Source organism: Hemicordylus capensis, chromosome 15 (assembly GCF_027244095.1).
Source record: "Hemicordylus capensis ecotype Gifberg chromosome 15, rHemCap1.1.pri, whole genome shotgun sequence".
Classification (NCBI taxonomy): Eukaryota; Metazoa; Chordata; class Lepidosauria; order Squamata; family Cordylidae; genus Hemicordylus; species Hemicordylus capensis.
This window is the reverse complement of record NC_069671.1, coordinates 5799598-5827219: the sequence shown is the minus strand read 5'-3', so window position 1 is coordinate 5827219 and position 27622 is coordinate 5799598. Positions and strand designations below refer to the sequence as shown.

At 45.3% G+C, this 27622-nt stretch overlaps 1 protein-coding gene across 7 annotated transcripts in view; it reads left to right on the top strand.

Moving 5' to 3' along the window:
- TXNRD2 (thioredoxin reductase 2) overlaps positions 1-27622 on the top strand; it is a 47551-nt gene that overhangs the window by 4366 nt on the left and 15563 nt on the right. For all 7 annotated transcript variants that reach the window (XM_053279366.1, XM_053279364.1, XM_053279367.1 and 4 more), the window contains exons 2-11: positions 587-652; positions 1330-1386; positions 2350-2494; positions 3101-3175; positions 5423-5501; positions 5982-6044; positions 7769-7839; positions 14928-14947; positions 15999-16090; positions 19034-19208. In XM_053279366.1, coding sequence (XP_053135341.1) covers positions 587-652; positions 1330-1386; positions 2350-2494; positions 3101-3175; positions 5423-5501; positions 5982-6044; positions 7769-7839; positions 14928-14947; positions 15999-16090; positions 19034-19208 — 843 coding nt within the window. The remainder of the gene's footprint in view (positions 1-586; positions 653-1329; positions 1387-2349; positions 2495-3100; positions 3176-5422; positions 5502-5981; positions 6045-7768; positions 7840-14927; positions 14948-15998; positions 16091-19033; positions 19209-27622) is intronic.

Genomic DNA, 27622 nt, shown 5'->3' with positions numbered 1-27622 from the left:
CAGCTGGGCCCGTTGGTTCAAAGAACCAGCTCAAACTGGTTCAAATTGGTTTACGATCAAACCAGCCCAGTTCGCAGCAGTCCAGTTCGCAATCGAACCGGTTCTGCACATCCCCACTTTACAATAATAAAAACAAAAAGTTATATAAAATTTACTCTGAAACATAAGAAGCCACCTCATACTGAGTCAGACCACTGGTCGCAGAAAAAGGAAATGACAGGGAGAAAAAATTCTCTCCACTTTCTCCCACCCTGCATGATTTCATAGACCAATATCATGTCTCCCCTTAGTCACCATATTTGCTAAACTAGAAAGCCCCAGATATTGTAGCCTTGTCTCATAAGGAAGTGCTCCAGGCCTCTGATCATCCTGGATATTTATTTGTTTTATTTATTTATTTATTTACCTTTACATTCTGCTTTTCCTCCAAGGAGCCCAGAGCGGTTACCTGCATCTGCACCTTTTCCAGCTCTACAATGTCCTTTTTAGAGATACGGTGACTATATATCAAGAAAAGTGCTCCAGGGACTTCTTTCATTCATCTCATTCTTGACTGTTTCTGTGTTTTGTTTTCCCTCCCTTGTAGGGAAAAGTGAGTATGATCTCCTGGTCATTGGAGGAGGATCGGGTGGCCTTGCGTGTGCAAAAGAAGGTTTGTCTCTTTAAATGACTCATTCAGTGGGCTGCCCATCTTTGTGCTGCAAATTTAGCTGTCTTTGTGTTTTTCTCTGTGTTTATTTGAATCTAAGACTAGGTTTTTTCCAAGTTTTTTTGGTATTAGAAACCAGGAAGTTGTCTTAAATTCAAAGTCTTGTTTCTTTCAAGTAAACATAGGTATAACCTGTATTTAACTTCTACTTTTTAAGGGGGTCGTCTTAAATTCAGAGTCATCTTTGGTTGGGGTAAATATGGTATGCTTAATTCTTTAGCACAGCATCTGTCTGTAAACCATTAATAATACTCCAGAAGCCTTAAGGGGATATGGATACGCTAAAAAAACACCCAAACATATATAAATATATAGCAGCCTCCAGATTAGTTAGTCATGATTAAACACCATTAACTAGTCAATAGGTTAGTCATGACTAGTGTTCCCTCTAAGGCGTGTGCACACACTCACACGTATTTTGATGTCCACTCAGTTAATTTTAGATCCCGCTCAGTTTCACACTGCTTTGATACTGCCACCCAGAACAAAACTCATTCTGCACCGAGATGGAAAAAATATTAGAGAGAACACTAGTCATGACTAGTTATTCAGAGTCCAGAGGATGCCTCTTTGTGCATAACAATCATTCCTTAAATATCTGTGGTCTCTTATTTTTCAAGCGTCCCAGTTTGGAAAGAAGGTAGCTGTATTAGATTATGTGGATCCTTCTCCTAAAGGTAAGAAATCATCCAATTTTATCGTGCCTCCCTTTCGTTTCTTTTTAATGTGGTGAGCTCTTTGGGGACAAGAAACTGTTTTCTTGTTCCTTGTGCTGTGTAAAGTACTTAACATCTGTTGCTGCTGTTAAGTGGTACAGGTAAACCTTGTTATCTGCGGATCCGCGATCTCCCGTATCCGCAGTCGGGTAATCAACACCCAACCTCTGCATACACTGAAAACAAATGGTCAATTTTCATGTATCCGCAGTTTAAAGGCGGCCGGAAATGATCTTAGAGGTAGGGCACTTTACTTCAATTTCACACACGCACCCCTTTTGCCCGTTTTTACTAGGGGTTTCCAGCCTCCAAGAATCTAACCACACACACCATCGCCATTGAACCAGTGCACCGTTATCAGTGGTTTTGTTACCCGCGGTGATCTGTGGGAATGGAACCCCCGCGAATAACGGGGATCGCCTGTACCGTATATAAATATTCTTAATGATATAATAACTCCTTGACCCTAAAATCGTACCAGTGTGTGCTCTGATCCCCACGTACTCGCTCACTCTGATTTGTGCAGAGATGCACATCCGTGTCCAGCTACTCAAGTGCTATGCCATTGATGTAGTTCACTCTTCCAGCTCTACCGAAGGCTTGCTCAACCATCAGCTGGGTGGGAGAAGTTCCCAGCCTGGCTAGGAAAGCATGCTCCTGATTTTCAGTCGTGTAACTGTTTCATCAACATACCAGTTCCTGTGCATGTTATGAGCAGAGAACAGAACAGGTAGTTCCCCTTGGTGTTTTTCCTCAGTTTAGGGAGTTTGTCCTCAAACACTGGGTTATCAACCGCCACATGCTCTGAGACAGGGCCCATTAAAATTGAGCAAGCTAGTTCCCATAGATAGGATAGGTGTTTCAAAGCGGGCTGGATGAATGAATGAATGAATGAATGTGGCAATATTTCTCTGTTTTCTGTAGGAACCAAGTGGGGACTTGGTGGTACATGTGTAAATGTTGGCTGCATTCCTAAAAAGCTGATGCACCAAGCAGCTCTTCTGGGGAGTTCCCTCAAGGATGCCCAACGTTATGGCTGGCACGTGTCTCATCCTGTGAACCATGACTGGTAACGTGGAACTCCTATCTGTCTGTTTTGTGTTCTGTCTGTATGCAATTTAAAAGAAAGGCCACACTTCTTTAATGTATGGAATTCTCCACCGTGAGATGTGGTGATGGCCACTAGCTTGGATGGCTTTAAAAGGGGCTTAGCGAATCCATGGAGGACAGGCTTACCCATGGCTACTACGCCTGGCCAGTGTTCCTTCTAAAGCGTGTGCACATGCACGCGCTCACAGATTTTTTGATATTAACTCGTTAGGAAACGGTACTCAAACAGTCCAAATCAGTGTCTCCACATCAGACTGGAGAGAGGTTTTGGATGCCACTTGCTGTTCTCTCCAACGTTTTTATCAGTGACTCAGGCGAAGGAGGGGAGGGAATCCTTGTCACATTTGCAGATGACACAAAGCAGGAGACAGGTGGAATAGCTGACATCTCAGAAGAGAGAAATGCCACTTCAAAGTGGTCTTGATGGAACTGAAATCTGGGCTGAGGCGCACACAGTGACATTCAACAGAGACAAGTGCAAAGAAAAAAAGGAATGCTCTTTGTCCTGTGAATGCAGATTATGTAGCTAGATGGCTGTGATATCTGATGTCGTCTTTTCCCCCAGGTCCACGATGGCAAAAGCTGTTCAGAATCATGTTAAATCCTTGAACTGGGGACACCGAGTGCAGCTACAGGACAAGTAAATGCAGCCTTTTAAAATTTTATTTGATTTATATGCCGCCCTTCCAAAAAACGCTCAGAGTGGTTTTCCTCCTCATCTATCTATCTATCTATCTAATTTCTATACCACCCTTCCAAAAATGGCTCAGGGCAGTTTACATTAAAACAAAACAATTCAAATCAATTAACAGTTAAAAACAGAGACTATAAAACACCATAAAACAATTAACAATTAAAACATTCAACACCGTTTTAAAACCCTGAAAAGCCAGGTTATAGCAGATTAAAAGCATTTACAACAATTTGCAACAACAACCCCAGAAGGCCAGGCCAAACAGATAGGTTTTGAGGGCTCTCCTGAAGGCCAATAATGAATTCAGATTACGGATTTCTGCCGGCAGTGCATTCCACAAGCAGGGAGCAGCTACAGAGAAAGCCCGCCTCTGAGTCGCCACCAGACGTACTGGTGGTAACTGGAGACCAACCTCCTCAGATGACCTTAACATACAATGGGGATCATGCAGAAGAAGGCACTCTGTTTTTTCTCTCTAATCAGTTTTTAGATGCCTTGTAGAACTAATGGCATTCCTCCTGTTGAGATGTAAACACCAGAGGATTCCTCCCTGCACCCCTTCATTAAAATGTCACATTCCTTTATTCTCTTTTCTCCAAAGCTGAATAGAAACGGGTAGGTGTCTACATGGATGCTGTGTGGGGGTTGTAACGACAAACAAAAGAAAATCTCTCTCGTTTAGAGATTTTGCACACAGCTATACAACTAGATTAAGATTGCAATCCTCGGTATATATAGGTAGCTGGGAGTAAGCCCCAGTGAAATCAGTGGGGCTTTCTTCTAAGGAAGCATCTGTAAAAACTGTACTATAAAATTATGGAGTATTTATTTATTTGATTGATTGATTTCTATACTGCCCTTCCCAGAATGGCTCAGGGCGGTTTACATTAAAACAAACTAAAATCAATTAACTATTAAAATCAAAAACTGCAGGAACAACATAAAACCATTATTAAAGCAATTAAAACATTTTGTAAATGTTTGGAAAACCAGGCCGAACCTTTACGGTTTAAAAACCCTGGAAGGCCAGGCCAAACAAATAGGTTTTAAGGGCTCTCCTGAAGGCCAAATTATGAACTCAGATTAGAAGATCGGTCTCAAGCACACACAGAAATCACACCTCGAAATGCTGGCAGTCTTGCTGCTGCTTCTTGTGGTGTTTCTCTCCCATTTCCTATCTCAGTATTTTAGATACTGTAACATTTAAGGCACATGCAGTTGATTACAGTGTAGTGTTAGTGTAGTGTTAGTGTAGGTTAGGGAGCAGAACTTCAGCTGGGGAGACTCGGGTCTAAATCTCTTGTCATCCATAAAGCTCACTGGGTCACCTTGGGCCAGCTGATCTCTCTCGCTCACCCTAGCCTTCCTCGCAGGGTTGTTTTGGGGACAAAATGGGATGTCCCATGTAGGAACACAGGAAGCCGCCTTATACCGAGTCAGACCAAGGGTCTATCTAGCTCAGTGTTGTCAACAGTGACTGGCAGCAGATCTCCAAGGTTTCAGGCAAGAATCTCTCCCAGCCCTACCTGGAGATGCCACGGATGAACCTCAGACCTTCTGCATTTTCGCTGAACTACGACCCCATCCCCTAAAGGGAATATCTTACAGTGCTCACATGTAGTCTCCCATTGAAATGCAAACCAAGCCAGTCCCTGCTTAGCAATGGGGACCATTCATGCTCGCTATCATAAGACCAGCAATCCTCCCCTATGTAAGCTGCTCTGAGCTTCTTGGAGGAAGCAAAAGGGATATAAATGTGAATGATGACCAGTGTTCCCTCTAACAAGGATTCCCAGCTGTTGTGGACTACAACTCCCAGAATCCCCAAGCAAAAGCCATTGCAGTTGGGGATTCTGGGAGTTGTAGTCAACATCTGGGAATCCCTGTTAGAGGGAACACTGCTAATGACTCTGCAGTCCTAAATGCATTCTCCAGTACAGGACTTCTTAAACATGAGTCCCATGACTACATGACTACATGTAGTCTACATGACTACAACTCCCATCCTCCCTTTGGCCATTACGACTGGGGATGATGGAAGCTGTAGTCCAACATCCAGGGACCCGTGTTCAAGAACCCCTGTATTAGGAAGTAAGGCCCATTGAACACAGCAGGATGTATGAGTAATCAGACGTCGGAGTCTGATGGTGTTCGTTAGAGCAGCATAACTATTCTTAATTTTTCTGCAAATAGGAAAGTGAAGTACTTCAACCTGAAAGGCAGTTTTGTGGACTCGCATACGATCCGTGGGTCGACAAAGTCAGGAAAAGAGGTACGGTTTTGATACACTTTCTGGTGCCGGAAATATTCATCCCATTTGCTGCTGGCCTGCATCAACTGAGAGCTTTACTTTGCAGGCCTTGTTTGAATAATGCTTAAAACCTTTACCTCTTTAATGTACCATCATACAGCTGGCCCCACCATGAAGTAAGGTGAAACCATCATTTGGGGGTGGAGGATTTTAGAGGCAAAAAATGCACTTTGCACTGTGTTTGGTCCCAAATATAGCTTTCCTGACTTGTGCAGGAAGTTGTGTAGGGCAACTTCCTAAAGTGGATCGTTCTTTCTGGGCATCTAGTATAGTACCATTCCACGAGGTTTTTAATTATTATTTTTTATGGTTGTGCAAATGAAATGAAATAATGTTGGAGATCTGCATTTTAAATATAGATTTGCCTGCACACAGGCAGGCTTTCTAGAGTTCTTCCTTTAAATATCTGTTCTTAATTTCTTTGGCTTTTTTTATTTCCAGACCTTGCTCACAGCAGAAAACATAGTCCTTGCCACTGGTGGGAGGCCCAAATATCCTGCAAATGTAAGTGCAAATCCTTTCCCCCCAATTATTCTTAGGGTAGGCAAACCAGCTTCAAACTCTGAAAGTGGGTTTCAAACCCACTTTCAAACTCTGATTTAAAATAAATCATGGTTAGATGTAATGCTACAGTATGCTAAAACTGATTAACATTAACCAGGCTCACTGTTAACCAAGACAACCTAAATATCCTGCAAAGGTAAATTCAAATCCATTCCCCACCCAATTATTCTTAGGTAGACAAACCAGCTTCAAACCCCAGTTTCAAACTCTGGTTTAAACTGAAGCATGGTTAGTATTATCCTTGATGCAAATGTAGTGCTACATCATGGTTAATACTGATTCACACTAATCAAGCTTGCTGTTAACCAGGGTCTGCAAGCCTATTTTAAACCCATCTTAGTCAGGGAACCCTAGTTGGTGTTAGCCATGGTTAACATCAGTGCAATTGTAATCTTAAACTCTGAACTGCAAAGGGGAGGAGAAAGGGTTAGCACACATCCCTAAGACTAGATCCTTATCTATCTATCTAATTTGTAGACTGCCCCAAACTTCCATTTAACTTGATTGTGGTTTTAAATTGTTTTTAGGTTTTCTTTTAATTTGTTTTATGTTGTTGTAAACCAATCAGAGATGGAAACTTGGGGCAATCTACAAATTTGATAAATAAAATAAAATAATAAACCATGTACCTGTTCCTTCTGGGGAAGTGTGACCCCATTCAGAACCGTCAGATCAAAATTTTCTCCTGAGTTCCAACCCTGCACAATAAGTACCCCCGTCTTATCTGGATTCCATCTCAGTTTGTTATCCCTCATCCAGCCCATCACCGCCTCCGGGCAGGCATTTAGGGAGGTTATGCCTTCACCTGATGATGTTGACATAGAGAAATAGATTTGGGTGTCATCAGCATACTGATAACACTCTGCACCAAATCTCCTGATGATTTCTCCCAGCGGTTTTATGTAGATGTTAAAAAGCATTGGAGACAGTATGGAGCCCTGAGGGAAGCCATATAAAAATTCACCTTTTGAAGAGCAACAGTTTCCAAGCGACACCATCTGGGATCTGCCTGAAAGGTAGATGTAGCACCACTGCAAAGCAGTGCCTCCCACTCCCAAGCCCTTCAGATGCTCCAGAAGGATACTCTGGTCGCTAGTATCGAAAGCTGCCAATCATCTGTCAGGCCAAGCAGTCTCCACCCCGTAGCCCGCCTGGAAACCAGCTTGAAATGGGTCTAGATAATCAGTTTCCTCCAAGACTGTCTGGAGCTAGGATGTGCAGGCTCTGTTTTTCAAGGAGCCAGAATTATACCTGCACTGAACTTAATTGGTAAGGTTAGAGGAATCCCTCAGTGTATTCACACCATGTAATCTGCAGAATGTGTTTTCCATTAAAGACAGCTGGAGCTGCGAGTGTTAGTTCAAGCCGGAGACGCTTTGTCTTATTTTTCCCTCTTAACCAATGATCATCATGAGAAGTGCAGCGTGAGGTTAAAATGTGCATCGCGTAAAGAAAGTTCTTAACTTTCTTTACAGTTAAAAACTTTAACTGTAAAGAAAGGGGGAAATATGCATCTTTGTTGTTGTTGTTTTTTAATATTGTGGAAAACTGGAGTCTGTGTTGATATGGCTCATAAAGCCCAAAGGCATTCTTCCTGCAGAATGACCACAGCAGCTAAAGTCATTTGAGGATTCATTGGTAATTTTTGCACATTTCTTGTTTAGATTTCAGGGGCATTGGAGTATGGGATTACAAGTGATGACCTCTTCTGGCTGAAAAGATCTCCTGGGAAAACGTACGTTTCTTTTACTAGGGTTTCTAATATATCCCAGTATCCTGAATTCTGAACATGCTAATTTTCTGCCCTTATGTGTTATCTTTCTCTGTTGGAATACTTCCGCCTCCTAGCTTGATAGAATATTTTTGCTTTGTGATCCCATTGTTTTTATTTATTTATCATGTTTTTATTCCGCCTGATATGTACATCTCTAGGCGGTGTACAAAATCAGATTAAAAATCAGATTAAAATGCACGGAACAAACAATAGTATAAAACAAATTAAAATTGTAAAAATTAATTCTAATTTAAAGCTTGCGAGAACAAGAGAGTCTTGAGGGTCTTCCTGAAAATCATCATTTATGCTGATGATTTTTCTTCCTTTGTCTAGCACCATCTGATTCTGTTCCTCGAGGAGTTGCCAAACACAGGCTGGACAGCTGTCGGTCAGGAATGCTGTACCAAATTCCTGCACTGAGCAGAGGGTTGGGTTAGAAGGGAGCTTGGAGGGTTTCCATGTTAAACTTCTATGGTTCAATTCTCCAGTACTCAGATGCTGTCCGTGTAACATAGGATACTGCTATCCACTGAGTCAGACTATTGGTCTATCTAGTTCAGTACTGTCAACACTGACTGGCAGCGGCTCTCCAAGATTCCGGGCAGGAGTCTTTCCCTGCCCTACCTGCAGATTCTACAAGGATTGAACCTGGGACCTTTTGCATGCCAAGCAAATGCTCTACCACTGAGCTACAGCCCCCATCCCTATGTGAGGTCGTGCACACCCATCACCCATTGAGGTCATACCCATCACCCATCCCCAGTGAGGTCATGCACAATGCCGGTCGGGGGAGGGCTGGTGGGGAGGCAGGCTCCTGCCGGCCTCCCTGAACATGATCAACCCTCCCCAGTTTGTTTTGCCACTAGCTGGAGCTGGAGGAGGAAGTTCTCCAGCATCCCACAATGCACAGTGCCAGCAGCATGGTGCATTGAGAGATCCTCCCTCAGCTGGACACTCTGGCCACCGGCTCTATGTCTACGTGGGCTGCCTGCACAAATAATAATAAATGTACTATTTATTTTATTTATTCATTTGATTTATATACCGCCCTTCCAAAATTGGCTCAGGGTGGTTTCTATCAAAGTAAAAACAATTAAAATCAATTAACAATTAAAATTGAAACTATAAAGACAGCATAACACTCATTAACCGCTAAACATTTAAACAGTTAAAAACCCTGGAGAACCAGGCTGAACACAGCAGTTAAAAATGACCCCAAAGCTGGGGTTAAGGATGTACTTGCGCCCTTAAACCCAGATTAAAGCCTGGGGTAAATTCCTGGAGTTGGGGCCAAGGCAGCGGGAATCGGGCTCGGGCACACGGACAGCCAAATCAAGGCTGGGCTGCCCATGGGAACAGCCTCATTGTGTAACAATGTGAGCTTATATTGGCTACTCCTTGGGGCAGGGACCTGCCTTGATATAGTTTCACACACAAGTTCCATATGCACTGATCGTGCTATATCAATTGTCAGAATTTCCAAGCATTGCAAAATTTCCCCATCGTAATTCATCCCCTTTTGTCAATATCTCTTGCATAGACCACAAGAGGGCAGCAAGGCCTCAGACTAGAGTGAATACCTGCATCTCCATACAGCAAGACTGTCTTTGGGACAATTCAACTCCGTTCCTTGCTGTTGACATTGCTGCTTGGCAGTGTTTAAAAAAAAAAAAAAAAGGTTTAAAGCTGCTAAACTTCAGACAAATACTCTCTTGATGGAGTTGATTTAGGAAGCAGCTGATCAGAACGGAAGACAGCTGGAAATTGGTGCAGGTTTACACAGATAAGATTGCACAGAAATAGGTAATGTTCCTGATAAAAACGTAATATGGTTAAGGCTGAAATGGAAGTTAGGAACATGGGGAGCTGCCATATACTGAGTCAGACCACTGGTCCATCTAGCTCAGTATTGTCTACACAGACTGGCAGCAGCTTCTCGAAGGCTGCAGGCAGGAGTCCTTCTCAACCCTATCTGGAGATGCCAAGGAGAGATCTTGGAACCTTCTGCATGTAAGCATGCAGCTGTTGTTCTCAGAGTGGCCACATACCCTAAGGGGAATGTGGTTCACACATGTAGTCTCCCATTCAAATGCAAACCAGGATAGACCCTGCTTAGCCAAGGGGACAAGTCATGCTTACAACATAGGAACATAGGAAACTGCCATAACCTGAGTCAGACCATTGGTCTATCTAGCTCAGTATTGTCTTCACAGACTGGCAGTGGCTTCTCCAAGGCTTTAGGCAGGAATCTCTCAGCCCAATCTTGGAGATGCTGCCAGGGAGGGAACTTGGCACCTTCTGCTCTTCCCAGAGCGGCTCCATCCCCTAAGGGGAATCTCTTCCAGTGCTCACACATCAAGTCTCCCATTCAAATGCAACCAGAGCAGACCCTGCTTAGCTAAGGGGACAAGACATGCTCGCTACCACAAGACCAGCTCTCTTGGATGACTTTAAGAGGGGTTTGGATAACTTCGTGGAGGAGACTAAAATTTGGGAGAAAGACCTTAGCTGAGTGGAAGAGCATTGCTCTCAGACCAGCCTGTGGTCTGAACATGGAGGTTTAACAGGCGCTGCTTTCAGGTGCAAATCCTGCCCTTCACCGTGATACGGCGTGACTTGGCCTGCACTAATTGTAGGGATGCGATTAGGATTATGCAATTCCCTCTTTTTCCTGTCGCGTGTATCGTAATGATGGACATTTCGGCCATACAGATACCAAGCTCTCTTCACAGCTTCTAATGACCAGAGCTCACCAAAATACGTCTTCAACTGGCCTAATGCCATGAAAGGCCGTCCGCGCATCGGACGAAGAGGCCGTATCGTGTATCGATCAAAAGTGACATACCGAAACAGGCACTGTTCCATGTTTGGCTTTTTGTTAGGAAGCTGAAAATGTTGCATCTGTTCCCCTCTGCCTTAAGTAGATAAACAGGGGGTGGTCCTTGGATGCCATTTAAAAAGGAAATTAAATCTGCAGTTGTTTGCAGTATATCAGTCACCTCTTGGATTCGGGGAGGATGATTTATGTGAGGAAAGTGTGTGTGTGTGTGTGTGTGTGTGTGTGTGTGTGTTTAAAAACCCAAGACACTAAACACGACTGATCCCGGTGAGCTATTTCTGCGAAAATATGGCGCTCGTCCAGTTGCTGTTAATGCAAGTTGTAACAGTGCTATGTGGGAGACGAGTGTTTATATGTTGCATTCCTAAGCTTTAGTCAAAATAAGCCTTCAGGAGCTACAGTAGCACTTCTGTACTCTATCAGCCTGTGTCACAGCAGGCAAAGACGGGCGGTGGGGGGGAGCAGGGGATAAGGGGGCCGATGCATGCAACATTTAAGCAACATTTGTTTCTGTCAAATGGATTTCCCTTCGGTACGTCCGCAGGACTTGGTGTAATGGCGTTTAGGTTTTCGAAAATGTGCTCCCCTCCGACTTTTGTTCCCGCTTGGCCAGTTTTCCACCTCTGCTTGAAACATCTGCATTTGGCTAGTAGGCTCAGACTGTGGCTCTCAAACGGTGAATACAGTCAGTTCAGGATGGCCCCGAATGACCCCTTCACGCAACGTGTCGTCTTGTGGTAGCTGGTCTGGTGGTAGCCAGCATGACTTGTCCCCTTAGCTCAGCAGGGTCCACCCTGGTTGCATTTGATTGAGAGACCAGAAGTGTGAGCACTGGAAGAGATTCCCCTGAGGGGATGGAGCATCTCCAAGATGGGATTGAGAGAGATTCCTGCCTGCAACCTTGGAGAAGCCACTGCCGGTCTGTGAAGACAATACTGAACTAGATGGACCAATGGTCTGACTCAGTGTATGGCAGCTTCCTAGGTTCCTATGTTATGTTCCTATGTTAATTTCTAATGTGGCTTCCAAACCTTGGCGATTGGCTATAGCTCAGTGGAAGAGCATGTGCTTGGCAAGCAGAAGGTCTCCCAGGTTCAATCCCTGGTGGCATCTCCAGGTAGGGCTGGGAAAGACCCCCGGCTAAAATTTGCCGGGGAGTGGGGGCCTCCAAAGGCCTTTAGGTCCAGGATCCAACATTGCCTCGGTGCACCTCCGTCCCTGTTAGAGGGAACACTGTTCACAGCCACTAGATGCAGTCATTGCTACTGGACAGATGGCCGAGAGTATTAGACAAGTTGGTGAAGAAGACTGACCCATTAGCAGTGGCCTTCAGCTCGTCAAGAGCTGGGACCCACCTCATGGGGCACACCCTCCAGAGTCCACAAACCCATTGGCAAAACCCAGTGGTCGAGGGGCGGAGCCTCTGCATCCGGGGCGCAGCCCAGCAGTGATGGGTGAGAGCTCACCAGAAGAAACTAGCTGAAGGTCTACAGCGGTTCCATGTGCATCAAGCTCCTCTGTCCCCAAGAGGTCCGTCCGTCCATGATACCAGGCCAACGGAAATCACCCTGGCACAATCCAGACACCAGCTGTGCCGCAAGCACAAGAAGGCGGGGCACACAACTGAGTGCAGCTGAAGTTTACACTACAATTCAAACCATGTACTTAGGAAGCTGCCTTCTCCCAAGTCAGACCCTTGCTCCATCTAGCTCAGCATTGTCTTCACAGACTGGCAGCGGCTTCTCCAAGGTTGCAGGCAGGAGCCTCTCCCAGCCCTATCTTGGAGATGATGCCAGGGAGGGAACTTGGAACTTTCGGCATGCAAGCAGGCAGATGCTTTTTCCAGAGCGGCCTGAGGCTCAAAAGCCTGAGCCTCAAAAGAATATGGTGATGGGAACCCACCAGAGAAGTCTGTTCACAACCCACATATTGAAGTCCTCTAATTAAGCACACCCTAGCCACATTCCGCCCCCTAGCTTTTTACCAAGGTAGGGGGGAAAGCTGTCCCACCCAGCGGCCACATCGCTTAGGCTTGGCACCTCTTTCCGCCCTACCAGCGGCCATGTGAACCACCCTATCAGCCCCGCAGCAATTAAAAGTTCCATGACCGTTTCCATCTCTGATTGCTGCCTGGTTCTTACTCAGGTTGCCACGCACACCCTCAAACTGGAGTCCCCAACCTGGGGGACTCCAGATGTCGCCGAACAACAGCTCCCACCATGATGGGGGGCTGTAGATCAGCAATATCTCGAGTCCCCCAGGTTGGGATCCCATGGAGAAAAAACCGGCCTGGTTTCCACGCCTGCAAACTGACCGCTCCTCAGCACCGATAATGTGTCACCGAGAGCTCCTGGGCCAGTGAGGGGAAGCATAGCAGGCTCTGCCTGTCAGTGTGAACATAGGAACATAGGAAACTGCCATATACTGAGTCAGACCATTGGTCTATCTAGCTCAGTATTGTCTTCGCAGACTGGCAGCGGCTTCTCCAAGGTTGCAGGCAGGAATCTCTCTCAGCCCTATCTTGGAGATGCTGCCAGGGAGGGAACTTGGAACCTTCTGCTCTTCCCAGAGTGGCTCCATCCCCTGAGGGGAATATCTTGCAATGCTCACACATCAAGTCTCCCATTCATCTGTAACCAGGGCAGACCCTGCTTAGCTATGGGGACCAGTCATGCTTGCTGCCACAAGACCAGCTCTCCTCTCCTATGCCTTCACTTTCTGTCCCCAAATCTCCGTCTGATCCCCTGAGCCCACCTATCCTCCGGCTTCCGAGCACCGGAGAGTTGCCAGTCTGCTGTGTCTTTACGGGATGCTTCAGCCACGGTTCGGCTGAAACCCGCAGGCACATTCCTGTCACCCCGCCCCTCGTGACCGAGCGGAGTGCTGATTGCTTTCGGTGGGGGCACCCGCAGCATTATTTGAAGAGCCGGCTTTGGGAGTTGGAACAACACTATTAGTACCTCTAGGGATTAGGGCTGACATTGGTATTATCCGCTTGAGCATCGCATTATCCTCCTGAAAGGGCTGACGGGGGGCCTTTCGCTGGGCCACCCACGTCTTCGTTTGCCTTGCTGGGGATTGCCGCCTTAACGTACAATATTTGTGCATTCTTTCCCTCGCTCTCCTTGAGTTAAAATGAGAGGATTCCGTCCACAGGTTATCTCTATTTAAAGGGTTTTGCTGTGCTTGAGGTTTTTTCTCCCCCCGTTTGCTGCTGTCAAGCTAGCTGGGGGCTTCCTTTCAGAATTAGCTGAGTTTTCATAAGGAAGTTTGGTTTGCATTTGTATGGGCATCTGCATGAGACAAGATATTAGGGGATGGGGCTGTAGCTCAGTAGAAGAGCATCTGCTTTGCGTGCAGAAGGTCCCAGCTTCAATCCCTGGCAGCATCTCTAGGGAGAGGCTCCTGCCGACAATACTGAACTAGATGGACCAGTGATCTGACTCGGTATAAAGAAGCTTCCTCTGTTCCTTTTGATTTTAACTAGCTTAATGTCGTTGACTAATTTAATTAAGTAATTTGATGTCATCTAATTTTGCTAATCAATGGAGATTGGTTTAAAACCGGGTGATAGCCCTTGCTCTCTGAAGAGAAGTTCTCCCAGGTTTATTTCTGGCACTACTAGAGGATCTCAGCTGAATACTATTGTGCTTTATTCTGTCCTACATTGGCTGGGTTCACACAAGCACAAGGGTCCCATGTGGTTGGATCCTGGTTATCTATACTGGTTAAATGCTGGCTTACAGGAGTGGTTTGATCAGGATTGTCCTGGAATTCTGGCTTCACACCATCACTGGGCTCGCTAATCCTGATTAACAGGAGCCTTGCGATTCTGTGGGCGCAGCCATTCTTGAAAATGGGTGTCCCGATTTGCATTCTATTTGCCCCCAAACTGACAGGCAGTCATTCTGCAGAGCCCTAAATCATTCCTTTTAATCACTCCTCTAGAGGTTTTCTTTGGCAGAGGGAGAGTCTGTTGCAATTTGGCTTGGTTGGTTTTCAAAATAGAATTGTCAGTGGCTTTTAACCCACTGTTTTTCTGCAGCTGGACCCTCCTGTGAAATCCAGCTCCTCTTACATGGCATCTTAATGTTGGAACTTGCTTTGTGTTCATGCCCCAAAGTTCCAGAAAATAATTTTCTTTGGGTTATGACAATGTGAACAGTCTCATCCCAATTCTCTCCTCTCCTCTCTCCTTTCCATGGCACAGGTTGGTGATTGGGGCCAGCTGTATCCTTTGTTGTATTTGTGTTTTCTGTGAAGGTGCCATCTTCTAAGGGCCCCTCTCTAGCAGCTGTGATTGATGTCTGTGGTTCTAATCCAGCAAGAGCCCAGCCACATGATCAGCAGAATCGCCTGCTGCAAGGTTCTTGCCTCGATCTCTCTTGACATGTGGTTTTTCTTTGGGGCCTGATGAAAGTTTTGAGCACTGTTTCCCCTCAGAAGCATAAAGGGTTGTGATTGCCTTGAGGGAGTATTCTTCAAGCTGAAAAATGTCTCACTCTTATCTGTTAACTGCCCTCTGAATCCATGGATATTCCTTGAGTTACATTGAGACCTTGCAGGGGGGTTGGGGATCCCCTTAGAGGGCTTTTAACCTCCGTTTTTGTATGAAATCAACACATTTGCAGGTTTCACTGCCAGTAACTCCCGCTCGGGCTATACCTCCTCACCCACAAGTGTTCTGGTTATGCATCCATGAGGAACATTTCCAGCTCTTTCAGGAATAGGTAGTAGATATAATCTCTATATGTTTCTCCATATTAAAAACTGCTTTGGCCCCTGCAGTTTAAAATGGTTCAGTCCAGAAAGGGCTGAGCCATAGGATTCTGCTGATTGTATTGTTCTGCTCTCAGCTGTGTAGACTCAAGAATTCATGGTTCTCAAAGGGTGCCTTCCTACGATACGAGGAATTGCTTGGGGAGGAGAAACTCTTGGAGAGGAATCTGCGGACCCTGCCCACTCCTTTGGCTTGATTGAGGCCAGGGGTGACCGCGATACGCAAAATTCTGGTCTGTGTCAAGCAGAGACCAGGTTGGTCCTCAAATTCTACAGACTGAGCGCATCAAGCGTATATGGCAAGGATCTGTTCAGGATCCTGATCCGATTCAAGGATCTGGTGGGGAAACAGAGCAGCCCTCTCCCTGCTTCTGGAGGGGAAACCATGTTGTTTGGGGAAACCCAGGAAACATCAGTGTGGAAATGGCTGATCCGTGTCGTTTAAGTTGGTGTTATTTGTTTATGCCATGGAGCTGTTTGCCTTTCACTGGAAACTCGCCAGATGTTTCCCTTGAGTGCGCTGGCTTTCTCACAGGCCTTGGACTGGATGCCACCGTCATGATGAGAAGTATCCCCCTTCGAGGATTTGACCAGGTACTTGCTGCTGCTGTCCATCACCTCTTGAGCTGCTTGGTGCCTTCAGGGTCTTTGGACAAAAGGCAGTGTATAAATGCAAAAGTAACAATATGTATTTATTTTATTCCTCTATTATATATTCTGAAGAGTTTGTTTGTGGGTGTGTGTGTGCGAAAGAAAGCCAGACTTCCCGATTAGCTACAGGTACCAAATTTTGCATGCACGATCCTGCCACTTAAATTAGCTGAATGCTAAAATTATGGAACAGAAAATGTTATATGGAGGTGAGGGGGTGGATGCCATGAATTTAAGAAAGGGGATATCTTAAATTAAAGAAGGATTGGTATGTGCATTGCTTGTTCTAAAACAGGACTGCACAAATTCAGCCCTCTTGGGAGTTGGACTACAACTCCCATAATCCCTGCTTGTTGGCTTCTGTGGCTGGGGATTATGAGAGCTGTAGTTCAAAAACAAATGAGGGCTGAATTAAAAAAAAATTATGGCAATAAAAGATGAATAGCAACCACAACAAAGGCCCAGAGGGACAAATAGACACAGACCAAGAGGGAAATGTTGGTATATCTTGTTTCAGACACTGCGATTTCTTTTGCTTCTCCCCTTCTGGCTGGTGGCGTGAAAGAGCAATGTACCGCAGACGCCAAGAAAGCGGCGCTTAAGCGTGGGCGGCATTTGTGATTTCTCCTTTCCGTGATTAGTAAACACGTTGTCTTATGTATGAGAGTTTAACATCTAGCCATCAACAGCCATGGCATCTTCTGAATAAACCTGTCAGGGGGACTGTACGCTGCTTGACAGCGGCATGGCAGGGGTTCAAACGGAGGTGTCTTCAGCAGCGGCTCCGTCTGTCGAGGTTTGGGATACCTTCATGAGTCACCTGTGTTAAGGAGGTGCGAGGCAGGCGCACAAGGGCGGGGCAGAAAATTCTAGATAGCCCAATCCTCTCTGTGCGTTGGCACTGAATCTCTCGACACAGTGATTGTTGGGGGTCCAGCTCCTAAAAGAAGGGTGCTGGCAGTGCTTGCTTGGTTCCAGTGCGGAGCGGTGGGAGATGGGGTAGGGATCCTTTACTGAGGGAGCTGCAAGCGGCAAGGATGAGGACGCCAAGGCCAGGTGGGAAAGGCTCTGAGCAAGAGCGCCCAGCGAGATCCATTGCGATCCGAAGGAACTTTTGAGAGACTCCTCTGGTGAGGCTGCCTTCAAAGTTCTGAGCTTTTTACTACTGCTGCTGCGAATGTTTATATACCACATCCCAACCAAAGTCCTCAGAGCAGTTCACGTAGAAAAATAAATACCACCTAATTAATTTAGGATGGTCCCCTGTCCCCAAAGGGCTCACAGTCGAAAAAGAAACAGACAGTGGACGTGCCAGCAGCCGTCACTGGAGGGATGCTGTGCTGGGGATGGAGAAGGCCAGTTCCTCTCCCTGCTGCTAAATTTAAGAGAATTGCCGCTTTAAAAGGTGTCTCTTTGCTCGGTTAGCAGGGGTAGCTTTAGGGGTGGGGAGGGCTGGCACCAATGGTTGATGAGCCAGACCCACAAATTTTGGCATTGGGATCATCTCGGGAGGGATGCTTACAGTGATTCTTGGCAATATCTATGACGCTAGAGATGGGAAAGGGGTGATAGCATTGTTGCACAACAACTTCCTGTATTATCACTCCTCCTTTATCACTACCCTCCCTTATCACTGCTACTAAATGATTGCAGTCGTTTTTGCATAGAGCAAAGGGTCAGAGCAACCAGGAAGCAATTCTTGCACTCTTTCCATGGAATCATCTTCGGAGGACTTGCCAATTCCCATTCCCATTCCTCTGACAACTGTAACACCCGCCTGCCCTTGCAGAGGAGGTGACCTGGACTATCACAAGGGAGACATGTACCTGTTGCCCTTGGATACATGCGCTCATGATCATTCAGTGTGAGGGATCCAGATGGAGAGGGAATATGGAGATGTTCATTTGGGGGGGAACACATTTTGATATATGTTGGCTACTTCCCTGATAAAATGTTATAGCAGTTTTTGTGCGTTTAAAACTTTTAAGGGCTTTTAAAACACCATTTGCCAATTTCTCAGCCACAAGCCCGATGGCTGCAAGATGGTCCCCTGCTCACTGAGCAAAGAGGCACCTCTTGAAAGTGGCGATTCTCTTTATTGGTCAGGGGGAGAGCAACTGGCCCTATCCGTTCCTACACAGCATCCCTCCAGTGGCTGCTGCTGGCGTCTATCTTATGTTTCCTTTTTTTGATTGTGAGACCTTTGGGGACAGGAAGCTATCTTTATTTTTATTTTATTTTATTTTATTTTATTTATATCTATGTCAACTGCTTTGGGAACGTTTGTTGAAAGGCAGTTTATAAATATTTGTGGTTGTCAATGGCCAGGACAAGAAAAGCATAACAATACAGTGCAAGCAGAAGGTGTTGTAGTCCCGTGGCCTATTTTCCATCTCTAAGGGTGTTGCCCTGCTCAAAATCACAATGAGCATTCATCCCCCCCAGATGGCACCAATTGCTTCAACTGGCTCCTATACTGAACTCCGAAGAGGAGGCCAGTTGATGACTGAAGAGCCTTGGAGGGGGAGGAAGAGATCCCAGAAACTCCACTCCTGTTCGTGAGTGGGACCCATGGGGAAGGAAAGGAGAATTGTTCTAGGTCCGAGCTGCTCAAATTCGGCCCTCCTGCAGATGTTGGCCAACAGCTCCCATAATCTCTGGCTATTGGCCGCTGTGGTTTGGGATTATGGGAGTTGTAGTCCAAGAGCAGCTAAGGGGGCCTACGTTGAGCAGGCCTGTTCTAGGTGGTTCAACAGGGATGCATGCCGAAAACTCTGCAGTACTGTGTGGGTTCCAGGAATAAGGTTATGCTCAGCCCCCGCATTAAAAGTAATTGTTCATAGTTATTTTACAAACCTCGTTTTTTTGGTCTTACTACCTGTTTAGCAAATGGCCGCCTTGGTGACGGACTACATGCAAGCCCGCGGCACGAGATTTCTCAAGAACTGCAGCCCGACGAAAGTCAAGAAGGCGGACAGTGGCAAACTGCGGGTAACGTGGAAATACGCGGATTCCGGCAAAGAAGACACTGGTGAATTTGACACCGTGATGTGGGCAGTAGGTAAGCAGAGGCTAGATATGCAATTTCTCTTGTTTAATTCAGGTTAGTTCGTGCAGGTGGGTCTGTGGCTTGGTAGTGGATTTATTTAGTTATTTAAAATATCCGTGACCCGTCTCTCTGGGGCGATACTTCTTAGGACGGCTCACAAAGCCGGCCATAGGGCAATATGTATCTGATCTTGAAGAAACCAAATTGGCAAAACTACCACAACTAAATAAATGTTGACATTTTTTGCTGAACAATTATTAAAATACAATATTATCTGAATCCAAGACTAGGTTTTTCCCCAAATCTTTTTGATATTAGAAATCAGGTGGTCCTTTTAAATTCAGAGTCCTGTTCCTTTTGAGTAAATGCAGGTATAACATACTCTACTTTTTAAGGGGAACGTTTTATATTTAGAGCCGCCTTCTATCTGGGTAAATATAGTATGTAAAAACCTATGGAGGCATATAAAAACCTAATAAATACTGCATACTTTCCCCCCTGGCAAGCAGAATACAGGGCAGCGCCACCCACAAAAACCAGGAATGAAATGAGGGAGATCCTCTCGTCTTTAGTTTTCAGGGTTGAAGTTTGGTGACTCTCCCAGGGAAGGGAATCTCACACTTGTGGGGCAGTTCTCAAGGAGGCCTGTGTGTGTGTGTGTGTGTGTGTGTGTGTGTGTGTGTGTGTGTGTGTGTGTGTGTGTGTGAAGTTCTAGCTTATTAGAAAAGTGGAACTGCTAAATGTGTGACAGTCCTTCCTAGGCTGTACCAATTTGGAATTCCTGCGGTGGGGTGCGTAGGAAACTGGATTGTTGAATGTTCTCTCCCTGTTCAACTCCCTGCCAGCGGTAGCAGAAAATAACACAAAATAAAATTCCAGTGAGGGCAAATAAGAAAGCTAGATTGAAAAGTATATTTCCATCTCCTTGTCACTGGATTCCCTTGACAGCTCTGATGAATATCAAACGTTTGATAAATCGCTCCGTATAAATGAGGTGTTTTCATCATCAAGCTGTCCTCATTTCCCAAATCCCTTATCTGATTTGCCTCAAACATCTGGAATGGCGCCAAGCCCTACCCTTGATATGAGAAACCATAGAACTCCAGGTGTGCTTAGCTTAATGTTGGATCACGTTGGGAATGGAAGATGTCGGAAGGAAGGTGATAATAGAGGGATATCGTCACAAAATGTAACGTAAATCCAGAGGAGAGATGCTGCTGTGATAATGAGAAAACAATACTGGCCGACATCATTGCTAGCCGTGTCCCAGCGCTGTGGGTTTTTTTCCTTGACTCTCTTGTGTCAGGCGCATGAGGCGGGAGAATTTTCCCCAGGTCTCCTTCCCCTGGAATCACCCAGTGCCTCACAAAATATGTCCCTGAGGGTCATGCAGCCCTCAGGGACATATTTTTGGAGACACGGGGCACTTCCAAGGGAAGGAGAGAGTGGCAAAATTTGTTTCCCTGCCACCCCCCGCCTTGCACAGGTACCAATGCTGGCTTCACTGGGGAGCCTTCTGCAGCACTGACAGCTCTTCGCTCAGTGCCTGGGCACTGTTAGTGGAGCGATCAAGTGGGAAGTAGAATACAAGGTAGACCCCAGCAACAGCCACTGGAGGGATGCTGTGCTGGGGATGGATAGGGCCAGTTGCTCTCCCCCTGCTAAATCTAAGAGAACTGCCATTTTTAAAAGTACCTCTTTGCTCAGTTAAATCTGTTAGTCTTTAAGCTGCTGTTAAATACTTCTTCTTCACTAGCAGGGAATTTTCATTCAAGTTGTGTTAGGGGAAACTTATTTCTTTGCTTTCCACTATTATTTTTTCGTTTTCCAATCTGGAGAGCCAGAACTTTGATTTCACACTCCGCCTCCTGGGATTAAGGATTAAGCCCATTAACAGTTAAAGCTCGTTAACTGATGTGCAGTCGGCCTATGATTCATATGTTTTTATTCTATATGCACACACCCACACCAGGTGTCTGTGATAATGGACTGGGAAACTCAGTTGTGTTGAGGATTTCCTGTCTGCAATTGTGCCAATCACAAACACAGACTGGAAAAGGGCAGTTTGGAAGGCTTCCTTGAGATCAGCTTTCACCGAATTAACTGGTTGTCTTCTGAATTGGTTTTAACCATACAAACCTCGGGATTTGAATACAAACCATTTCTGGGGGACAGTGGGCCTTTAAATTGCATAAAACTAGTTAGGAAAGATAATACAGAGATTAGGTTTCCAATTTCTGCAGTTGAAGAGAAATGCTTGTTTAAAGTGGTCTGAGCCCAACTGGCATTAAAAAGTAGGGTGGGTGTGTGTTTTGTAAGCTCCCTGAAAACTCTTACTACCCTTATTTAAAAAACAACAACAACTTTTTATATGATGTTTTCAGCCATAACAAAACAAAAAAAAAATCCAGAATGGGCAAACTTGCATGTCTGGTATAATCTTTCCTACATTTATCTAAATGATTTTAAAATGGCACCCGGCACTCTAAAAAGAAAAACCTATATTTGGTTGGGGTTCATATTGAAGTCTTTAAGAGAATAATTTATCTTGGATAACCAGATCCCATGTTCTCTGAAACCAACCCCTTATTTTGGAAGATTCCCATCCCCACCCCCCCAAAACTTTTGCCACACACAACTTCACAGGGATGTGCACAAATTGCGATTCGAAGAGCGATTCGCAGCACAACCCTGGCACCTTTAAAAGGGAGGAGGGCAGGTCCATACAGGTCCATGCGCAGCGGCCATTTGCACTGTCAGTATGCGCAAGGGCAGCTGTGGGGAGCGCCACTGATACAGGAAGCTGCAGCAAGTCGTGGAGGAGCAGGTATGGACCTGCTCTCCTCCCTTTTTAAAGGTGCCGGGGCTGTGCTGCGCATCGCTCTTCGAATCGTGATTTGTGCACATCTCTACTTCACAGCAACAATCAAAACAAATCATGATTCCCTTTTCAAAACAGGAATTTACATATCATCAGATATACTGAGACACTTCTGGATTCCCTCTCAGCTGCTCGGATGTCTTTGGATTGCCCTAGAAATTTTGCTTTAGATCAGAGGCAGAACTGAAATTACAAAGGAGTGTGATGAAGCTGCCGTCTACAGAGTCAGACCATTGGTGCATCTAGCTCAGCACCTAACTCACTCCCTTGTGTAGAGAGCCGTGCAGAATGGTCAGTACATTTTTCCTCGGACATCATCCCACCAAATATAATCAAGCTCGTTACTGTGGAAAGAGAATGAAATGGATGTTCTCTCTTTCTTTTTGACTGATCTCTGCAGTATGATTCCCAGCTGCTCATTTCCTTCAGTCTTCGCGTCCGGCTTTGTGGGTTTAATGGTTCCCAAGGGGAGAAGTTGCTTGCAACTTTGTGGTAGGTTTTGTTATTGCTGGGTTTCTTTTTTCTCTTTTCCTAATGAGATCCAAGCATCTCTTTCCTAGTCTCAGAGGCTTACTCTCTTACCAGAAGGCTTACATTGGCCTTCCATCTGGTCATCCATTACACAGAGACCCTTCCTACCACAGAATATGCAAGATGGATACTTTTCTGTCACTACAGAGATTTTGAGCTCATTGTTAAAGACAGGGAATCAGAACCGACCGCAATTTGGGGGAGGATCAGAAACTAGCCTTGTGTATTCTTTCCCTTCTGGGTTTGAGCAACTGTATTTTACCATCAAATCCTAATCAGGCAAACCAGGGTTAGCGCAAACTGTAACCTTTCCTCTCAACCAGAAACCATGGTTTGAACTGGGTTTCCTGTCCTTCCTTGGAGGCAAGTTGTGATCACCATAGTTTGCCTAATTTGGATGTGGTGGCAAAGGATAGCTTGCCTGAATCTGATTGTGTGAAAGGAGGAGGGAGCTGGCCCTCCAAAGCCATGGTTTGAAGGATTGCCTGAACCAAGCCAGAGTCTCTGTTTCGTCTACTTCATTGGAAAGGCTGCGGATAGATTGCAGGCTCTTTTTCCTCACTGATACGTTTTGAAAGAAGACAGTCCAGCTGTATCACCATATTGTAGTAAAATCTCATCGACAGAACGTGCCTTCTCTTTCATGCATTTTTATGTCTTTCCGGATAACGAGCTGAATTTTCAAGTACCCCCCCTCAAAATGAATTTGCTAGTTTGAAAAGTATTAAAACAAGCCTTGCCGAATTCTTTTTGGATGTAGGAGCCCTCTTTTCCCCACTTGCGGGCTTCCCTTTTGTATCTGGTTGTATCTTGGCCTGATCTGGCAGGGCTTTTCTTATGTTCTTTATAATCTCAATCTCTCTATCTATCTATCTCCTTCCCCTGCTCCCCTTGCTGTTCCTTGTACCATATTTACCCAAAGAGATGACCACCCCAAATTTAAACCCGGTTAAATCCAGGTTATACTTGCATTTACCTGAAACGAAGAGAACTCTGAATTTAAGACAACCCCCAATTTCTAACATCAAAGAATTCGGGGGAAGCCTAGTCTTCGGTTCAGGCAAACATACCACACTTCATACCGTGCGCCTTTGAAATAAAATCACCTTGGCTATAAAAATAAGAATGGAAGCCTTAATCCGTCTCGGTTGAAAAGGGGATCAAAGAATTTACCTTTAGAGCACCAAGCGTTTTGCTTTGCGATAGTTTGCCTGAGCCAATCAGCCTTCTCTTTCCCAACAGGAACACTTGAACTGAGATCTATGAGCGTTTGATGCGATGAAAGGGTTAAATGTGCTGGAAATGGTTTTCCCTTCCAACTCTGCAACCACATCAATTTGAATTACCCAAGAAAATAGAGGGTTTGGGGAGTGGTTTTTTGTTTAGTTTTTTGGTTTAGCTTTGGAGTTTTGTTTTGATAAGTCCCATATGTTGAAGCATCGTCTCCAACTCCGTTGGGCATTGCTTTGCCACAGTCCTGTGCAGAAGAGAAAGAGGCTTGATGCTTGTCTCTGGGGCTTTGATTGCCTGTCACGTTCTTAACCTTTTGAACTAGGCAGAAGAAACCAATGTGTCTTTGTGAGTTTAGGAATCGCAGGAGGCAACCATCACTGGGGAGCTGGAAGCGTGATCCCACAGGACGAGAGCTGGTCTTTTGGGAGCAAGCATGAATTGTCCCCTTTGCTAAGCAGGGTCCACCCTGGTTTACATTGGAATGAGAGACTACATGTGTGAGTACTGGAAGATATTCCCCTTAGGGGTTGGGGATGCTCTGGGAAGAGCATCTGCTTGCTTGCATGCAGAAGGGGAATGCGAGGAGAGCTGGTCTTGTGGGAGCAAGCCTGACTTGTCCCCTCTGGCAGGCAGGATCTGCCCTGGTTTGCATGTGAATGGGAGACTACATGTGTGAGCACTGGAAGATATTCCTTTAGAACAGGCTTTCTTCACCTTGGGCCCCCAGATGTTGTTGGACTACAACTCCCAGAATCCCCAAGCAAAAGCCATTGCAACTGAGGATTTTGGGAGTTTTAGTCCAACAACATCTGGGGGCCCAAGGTTAAGAAACCCTGCTTTAGAACATTAGAACAGCCCTGCTGGATCAGGCTCAAGGCCCATCTAGTCCAGCATCCTGTTTCACACAGTGGCCCACCAGATGCCTCCAAGAAGCCCACAAGCAGCCCTCTCTCCTGCTGTTGCTCCCCTGCAACTGGGATTCAGAGGCATCTTGTTTGTTGTTTTATCATATTTTTATACCGCGTGATATGTACATCTCTAGGCGGTATAAAAGTCAACAGATTAAAATACTCGACACAATAAAAACAATAGCATAAAATAGTGATTAAAACAATTAAAATTATTAAAATTAATTCTAATTAAAAGCTGGCAGGAACAGGAGAGCCTTGAGGGGGGCTTCCTGAAAACAATCAGAGGAGATGTTCTTATTTCAGTAGGGAGCATATTCCAAAGCCCTGGGGCAGCCATGGAGAGAGCCCTGTCCTGGTTCGCCACCAAACGAGCTGGTGGCAACTGTAACTGGACCTCTCCAGAAGATCGTTAACAGGAGGCAGGGTTTATGACAAAGAAGGTGACCTCTTAAATAGCTCTTGCCTCTGAAAGTGGCCAACTGCTGTGCGTAAGCCTCCTAAGAAAGTCCGTAAAAGGCTACGGGTGGGGCAGAGGTCTCAAACTGTGGCCCTCCTGTAGATGTTGGCCTACACCTCGCATAATCCTTAGCTTCTGTCCATTGTGACAGGGGGCAATGGGAATTGTAGTCCAGCAACAGCTGGAGTTGAGACCCCTGCATTAGGGCTTTCTAAACCTGGAACTGAAGTCAACCAATTCTCTAAACATACTAGAGAATGTTGTGACTCAAAAGGTGGAATCCCTTTGATCTTAACGGACCTCTTCGTTCGGGGAATTACAGCTGAGGTGGCTAGTGGCCAATAAAAATTCAGCGTTACTATGTTGTTACTGCAGTCGGAATTCCGTTTGGGACACACGCGAGTGAATGGATGAGGTTTCCCATTTATCGGCTAAGTGTGTTTCACTTGATTCTTTCCTTCTTAATTCCCAACTATGCAGATGTGGAGAGTGATTGGAAGGAAAAGGTTAAGTGTTGTCCTGCAAGTTTGATCCCCCCAGCTGTTGTTATTGTTGAAGCTTTTAACACTAATCTATTGGCAGGTAGTTGGGTGAAGGAGAAGCTTTTGTAACTTTAAAAAAGAGGGGGGGGGAGAGGTTTATTTTATTATTTATTTAGCACATTTCTGTACCACCCCATATAAAAACCTCTGGACGGTTTACAGTTTGAAACACAACAATAATGAAAACATTAACACAACTAAAACAATTTAAACTATAGATTAAGAACTCTAAAATGTCAAACTTGAAAGCTGCACATTAAAAGCCTGATTATATTATATTATAATATTTATATTATATTATTTATTAATCTGTTTATTTATTATAATTTGCCTGTTTATTATAATTTGCAATGGCAAATAATACAGTACAATTGTATTATTTGCCACCGCATGCTAACTTTCTGCCTTGGTGTCTGCCTAGACTGGAAAATGGGGGCACCAGAAACCGCCCCCCCCAAGCTGCCCCAGTTGCCAAGCTTCCAGACTTTATTCTCAATGCACAAAGAAACACAACAGTAGGAAGTTGTTTCACATCCGAGCCAAGATAAGGTCTGGGAGGTTTATTATTTTTGGTGCCTGATAGCATCGGGGCTGGGGGATCGAGGGCAGAGAAAGGAATAGCAGATCGGTGTCCCACAGGGATGGCTGAAGGGAAGACAGACAGATAGCAGAGTGCAGACAGCTTCAGTCAGTGCTCCCGAGGGAAGCGTCGGTTTCACCAGCTGACATTACTCCACGGAAGGTCTTTGCAGAGACATTCAGATGTAACACTGTTTGTGGGGGCCGCGCAGGGACCCCTGGCTTTACAGATGTACAAAACAGAGAATTGTATATTTATAATTCGACCTCTGTTGAGCAGCCAGTTTTTCCTTTTTGTTTAATAATTTCCTACCCTAACATCAAAGGCCTCGAGTGTGTGCATTTCTTTCTCTCCCCCCCCCCCCCCGAATACAAATCCGTTTCCCATTTTTGTTTTGCCTTATTCCCTGCCTATCTGGCTTCCAAAAATGGTTGCAAGTGTGTCAAACCAGAAGGGAACCTTCCTCATTTAGACCTCTGCTCCTCATTTTTCGGTGCGTGACACTCTGATTTCTCTTTTCAACCACCGGCAGCGACCCGGGATGGCTCGTTTCTGTTCCGTACTCGGCGAGATTAACTGGTGATTGATAGCATGGAATTGCTTCCAAACTCACAGAATGGGGCCCATTATCCAAGGTCTTGGCTCAGTTTGACGCTGGTACGGAGGGTGTCTAGAAATCTTGCATGGTCACAGTCTGCTGGCTGGATGTTACATTTTCTTCTACAGCATAAATGCCTCGCCGACCATCACAGTTAGAGGAAAAAATGTTTAAAATGCACAGGTCATTTCTGCAAGAACTAGAAACGGGAGTTGCCCGCCATGACCCACTGGACACAGGACAACATCTTAAAATGTTGTTCATTATTTATTAGGAACACTTTTATCCCACCTTCCCGGTGCAAAAAAAAAAATGGATCCCCCTTTACCCTGCCTCGAGGTGGTTAACAATTAAATTTTAATCACGGCAAGTTAGAGGAAGTTATGTTATTTAGAGATTTAAAATAATCCCACCTTCATGGATCAAGCAATCAAAGCAGCTAATAGCAGGAAAATAGAGAAGAAACCATTAAAAGAGTTAAACGAATTCATTGCTATCAGGGCACTTCAAAACAAACTAAAGCTGCGGGAGCTTTTTGTACCACCGAATGGCACAGCGGGGAAATGTCTTGCCTAGCGAGCAAGAGGTTGCTGGTTTGAATCCCCACTGGTATGTTTCCCAGAATATGGGAAACACCTATATCGGGCAGCAGCGATATAGGATGGTGCTGAGAGGCACCATCTCACACTGCAT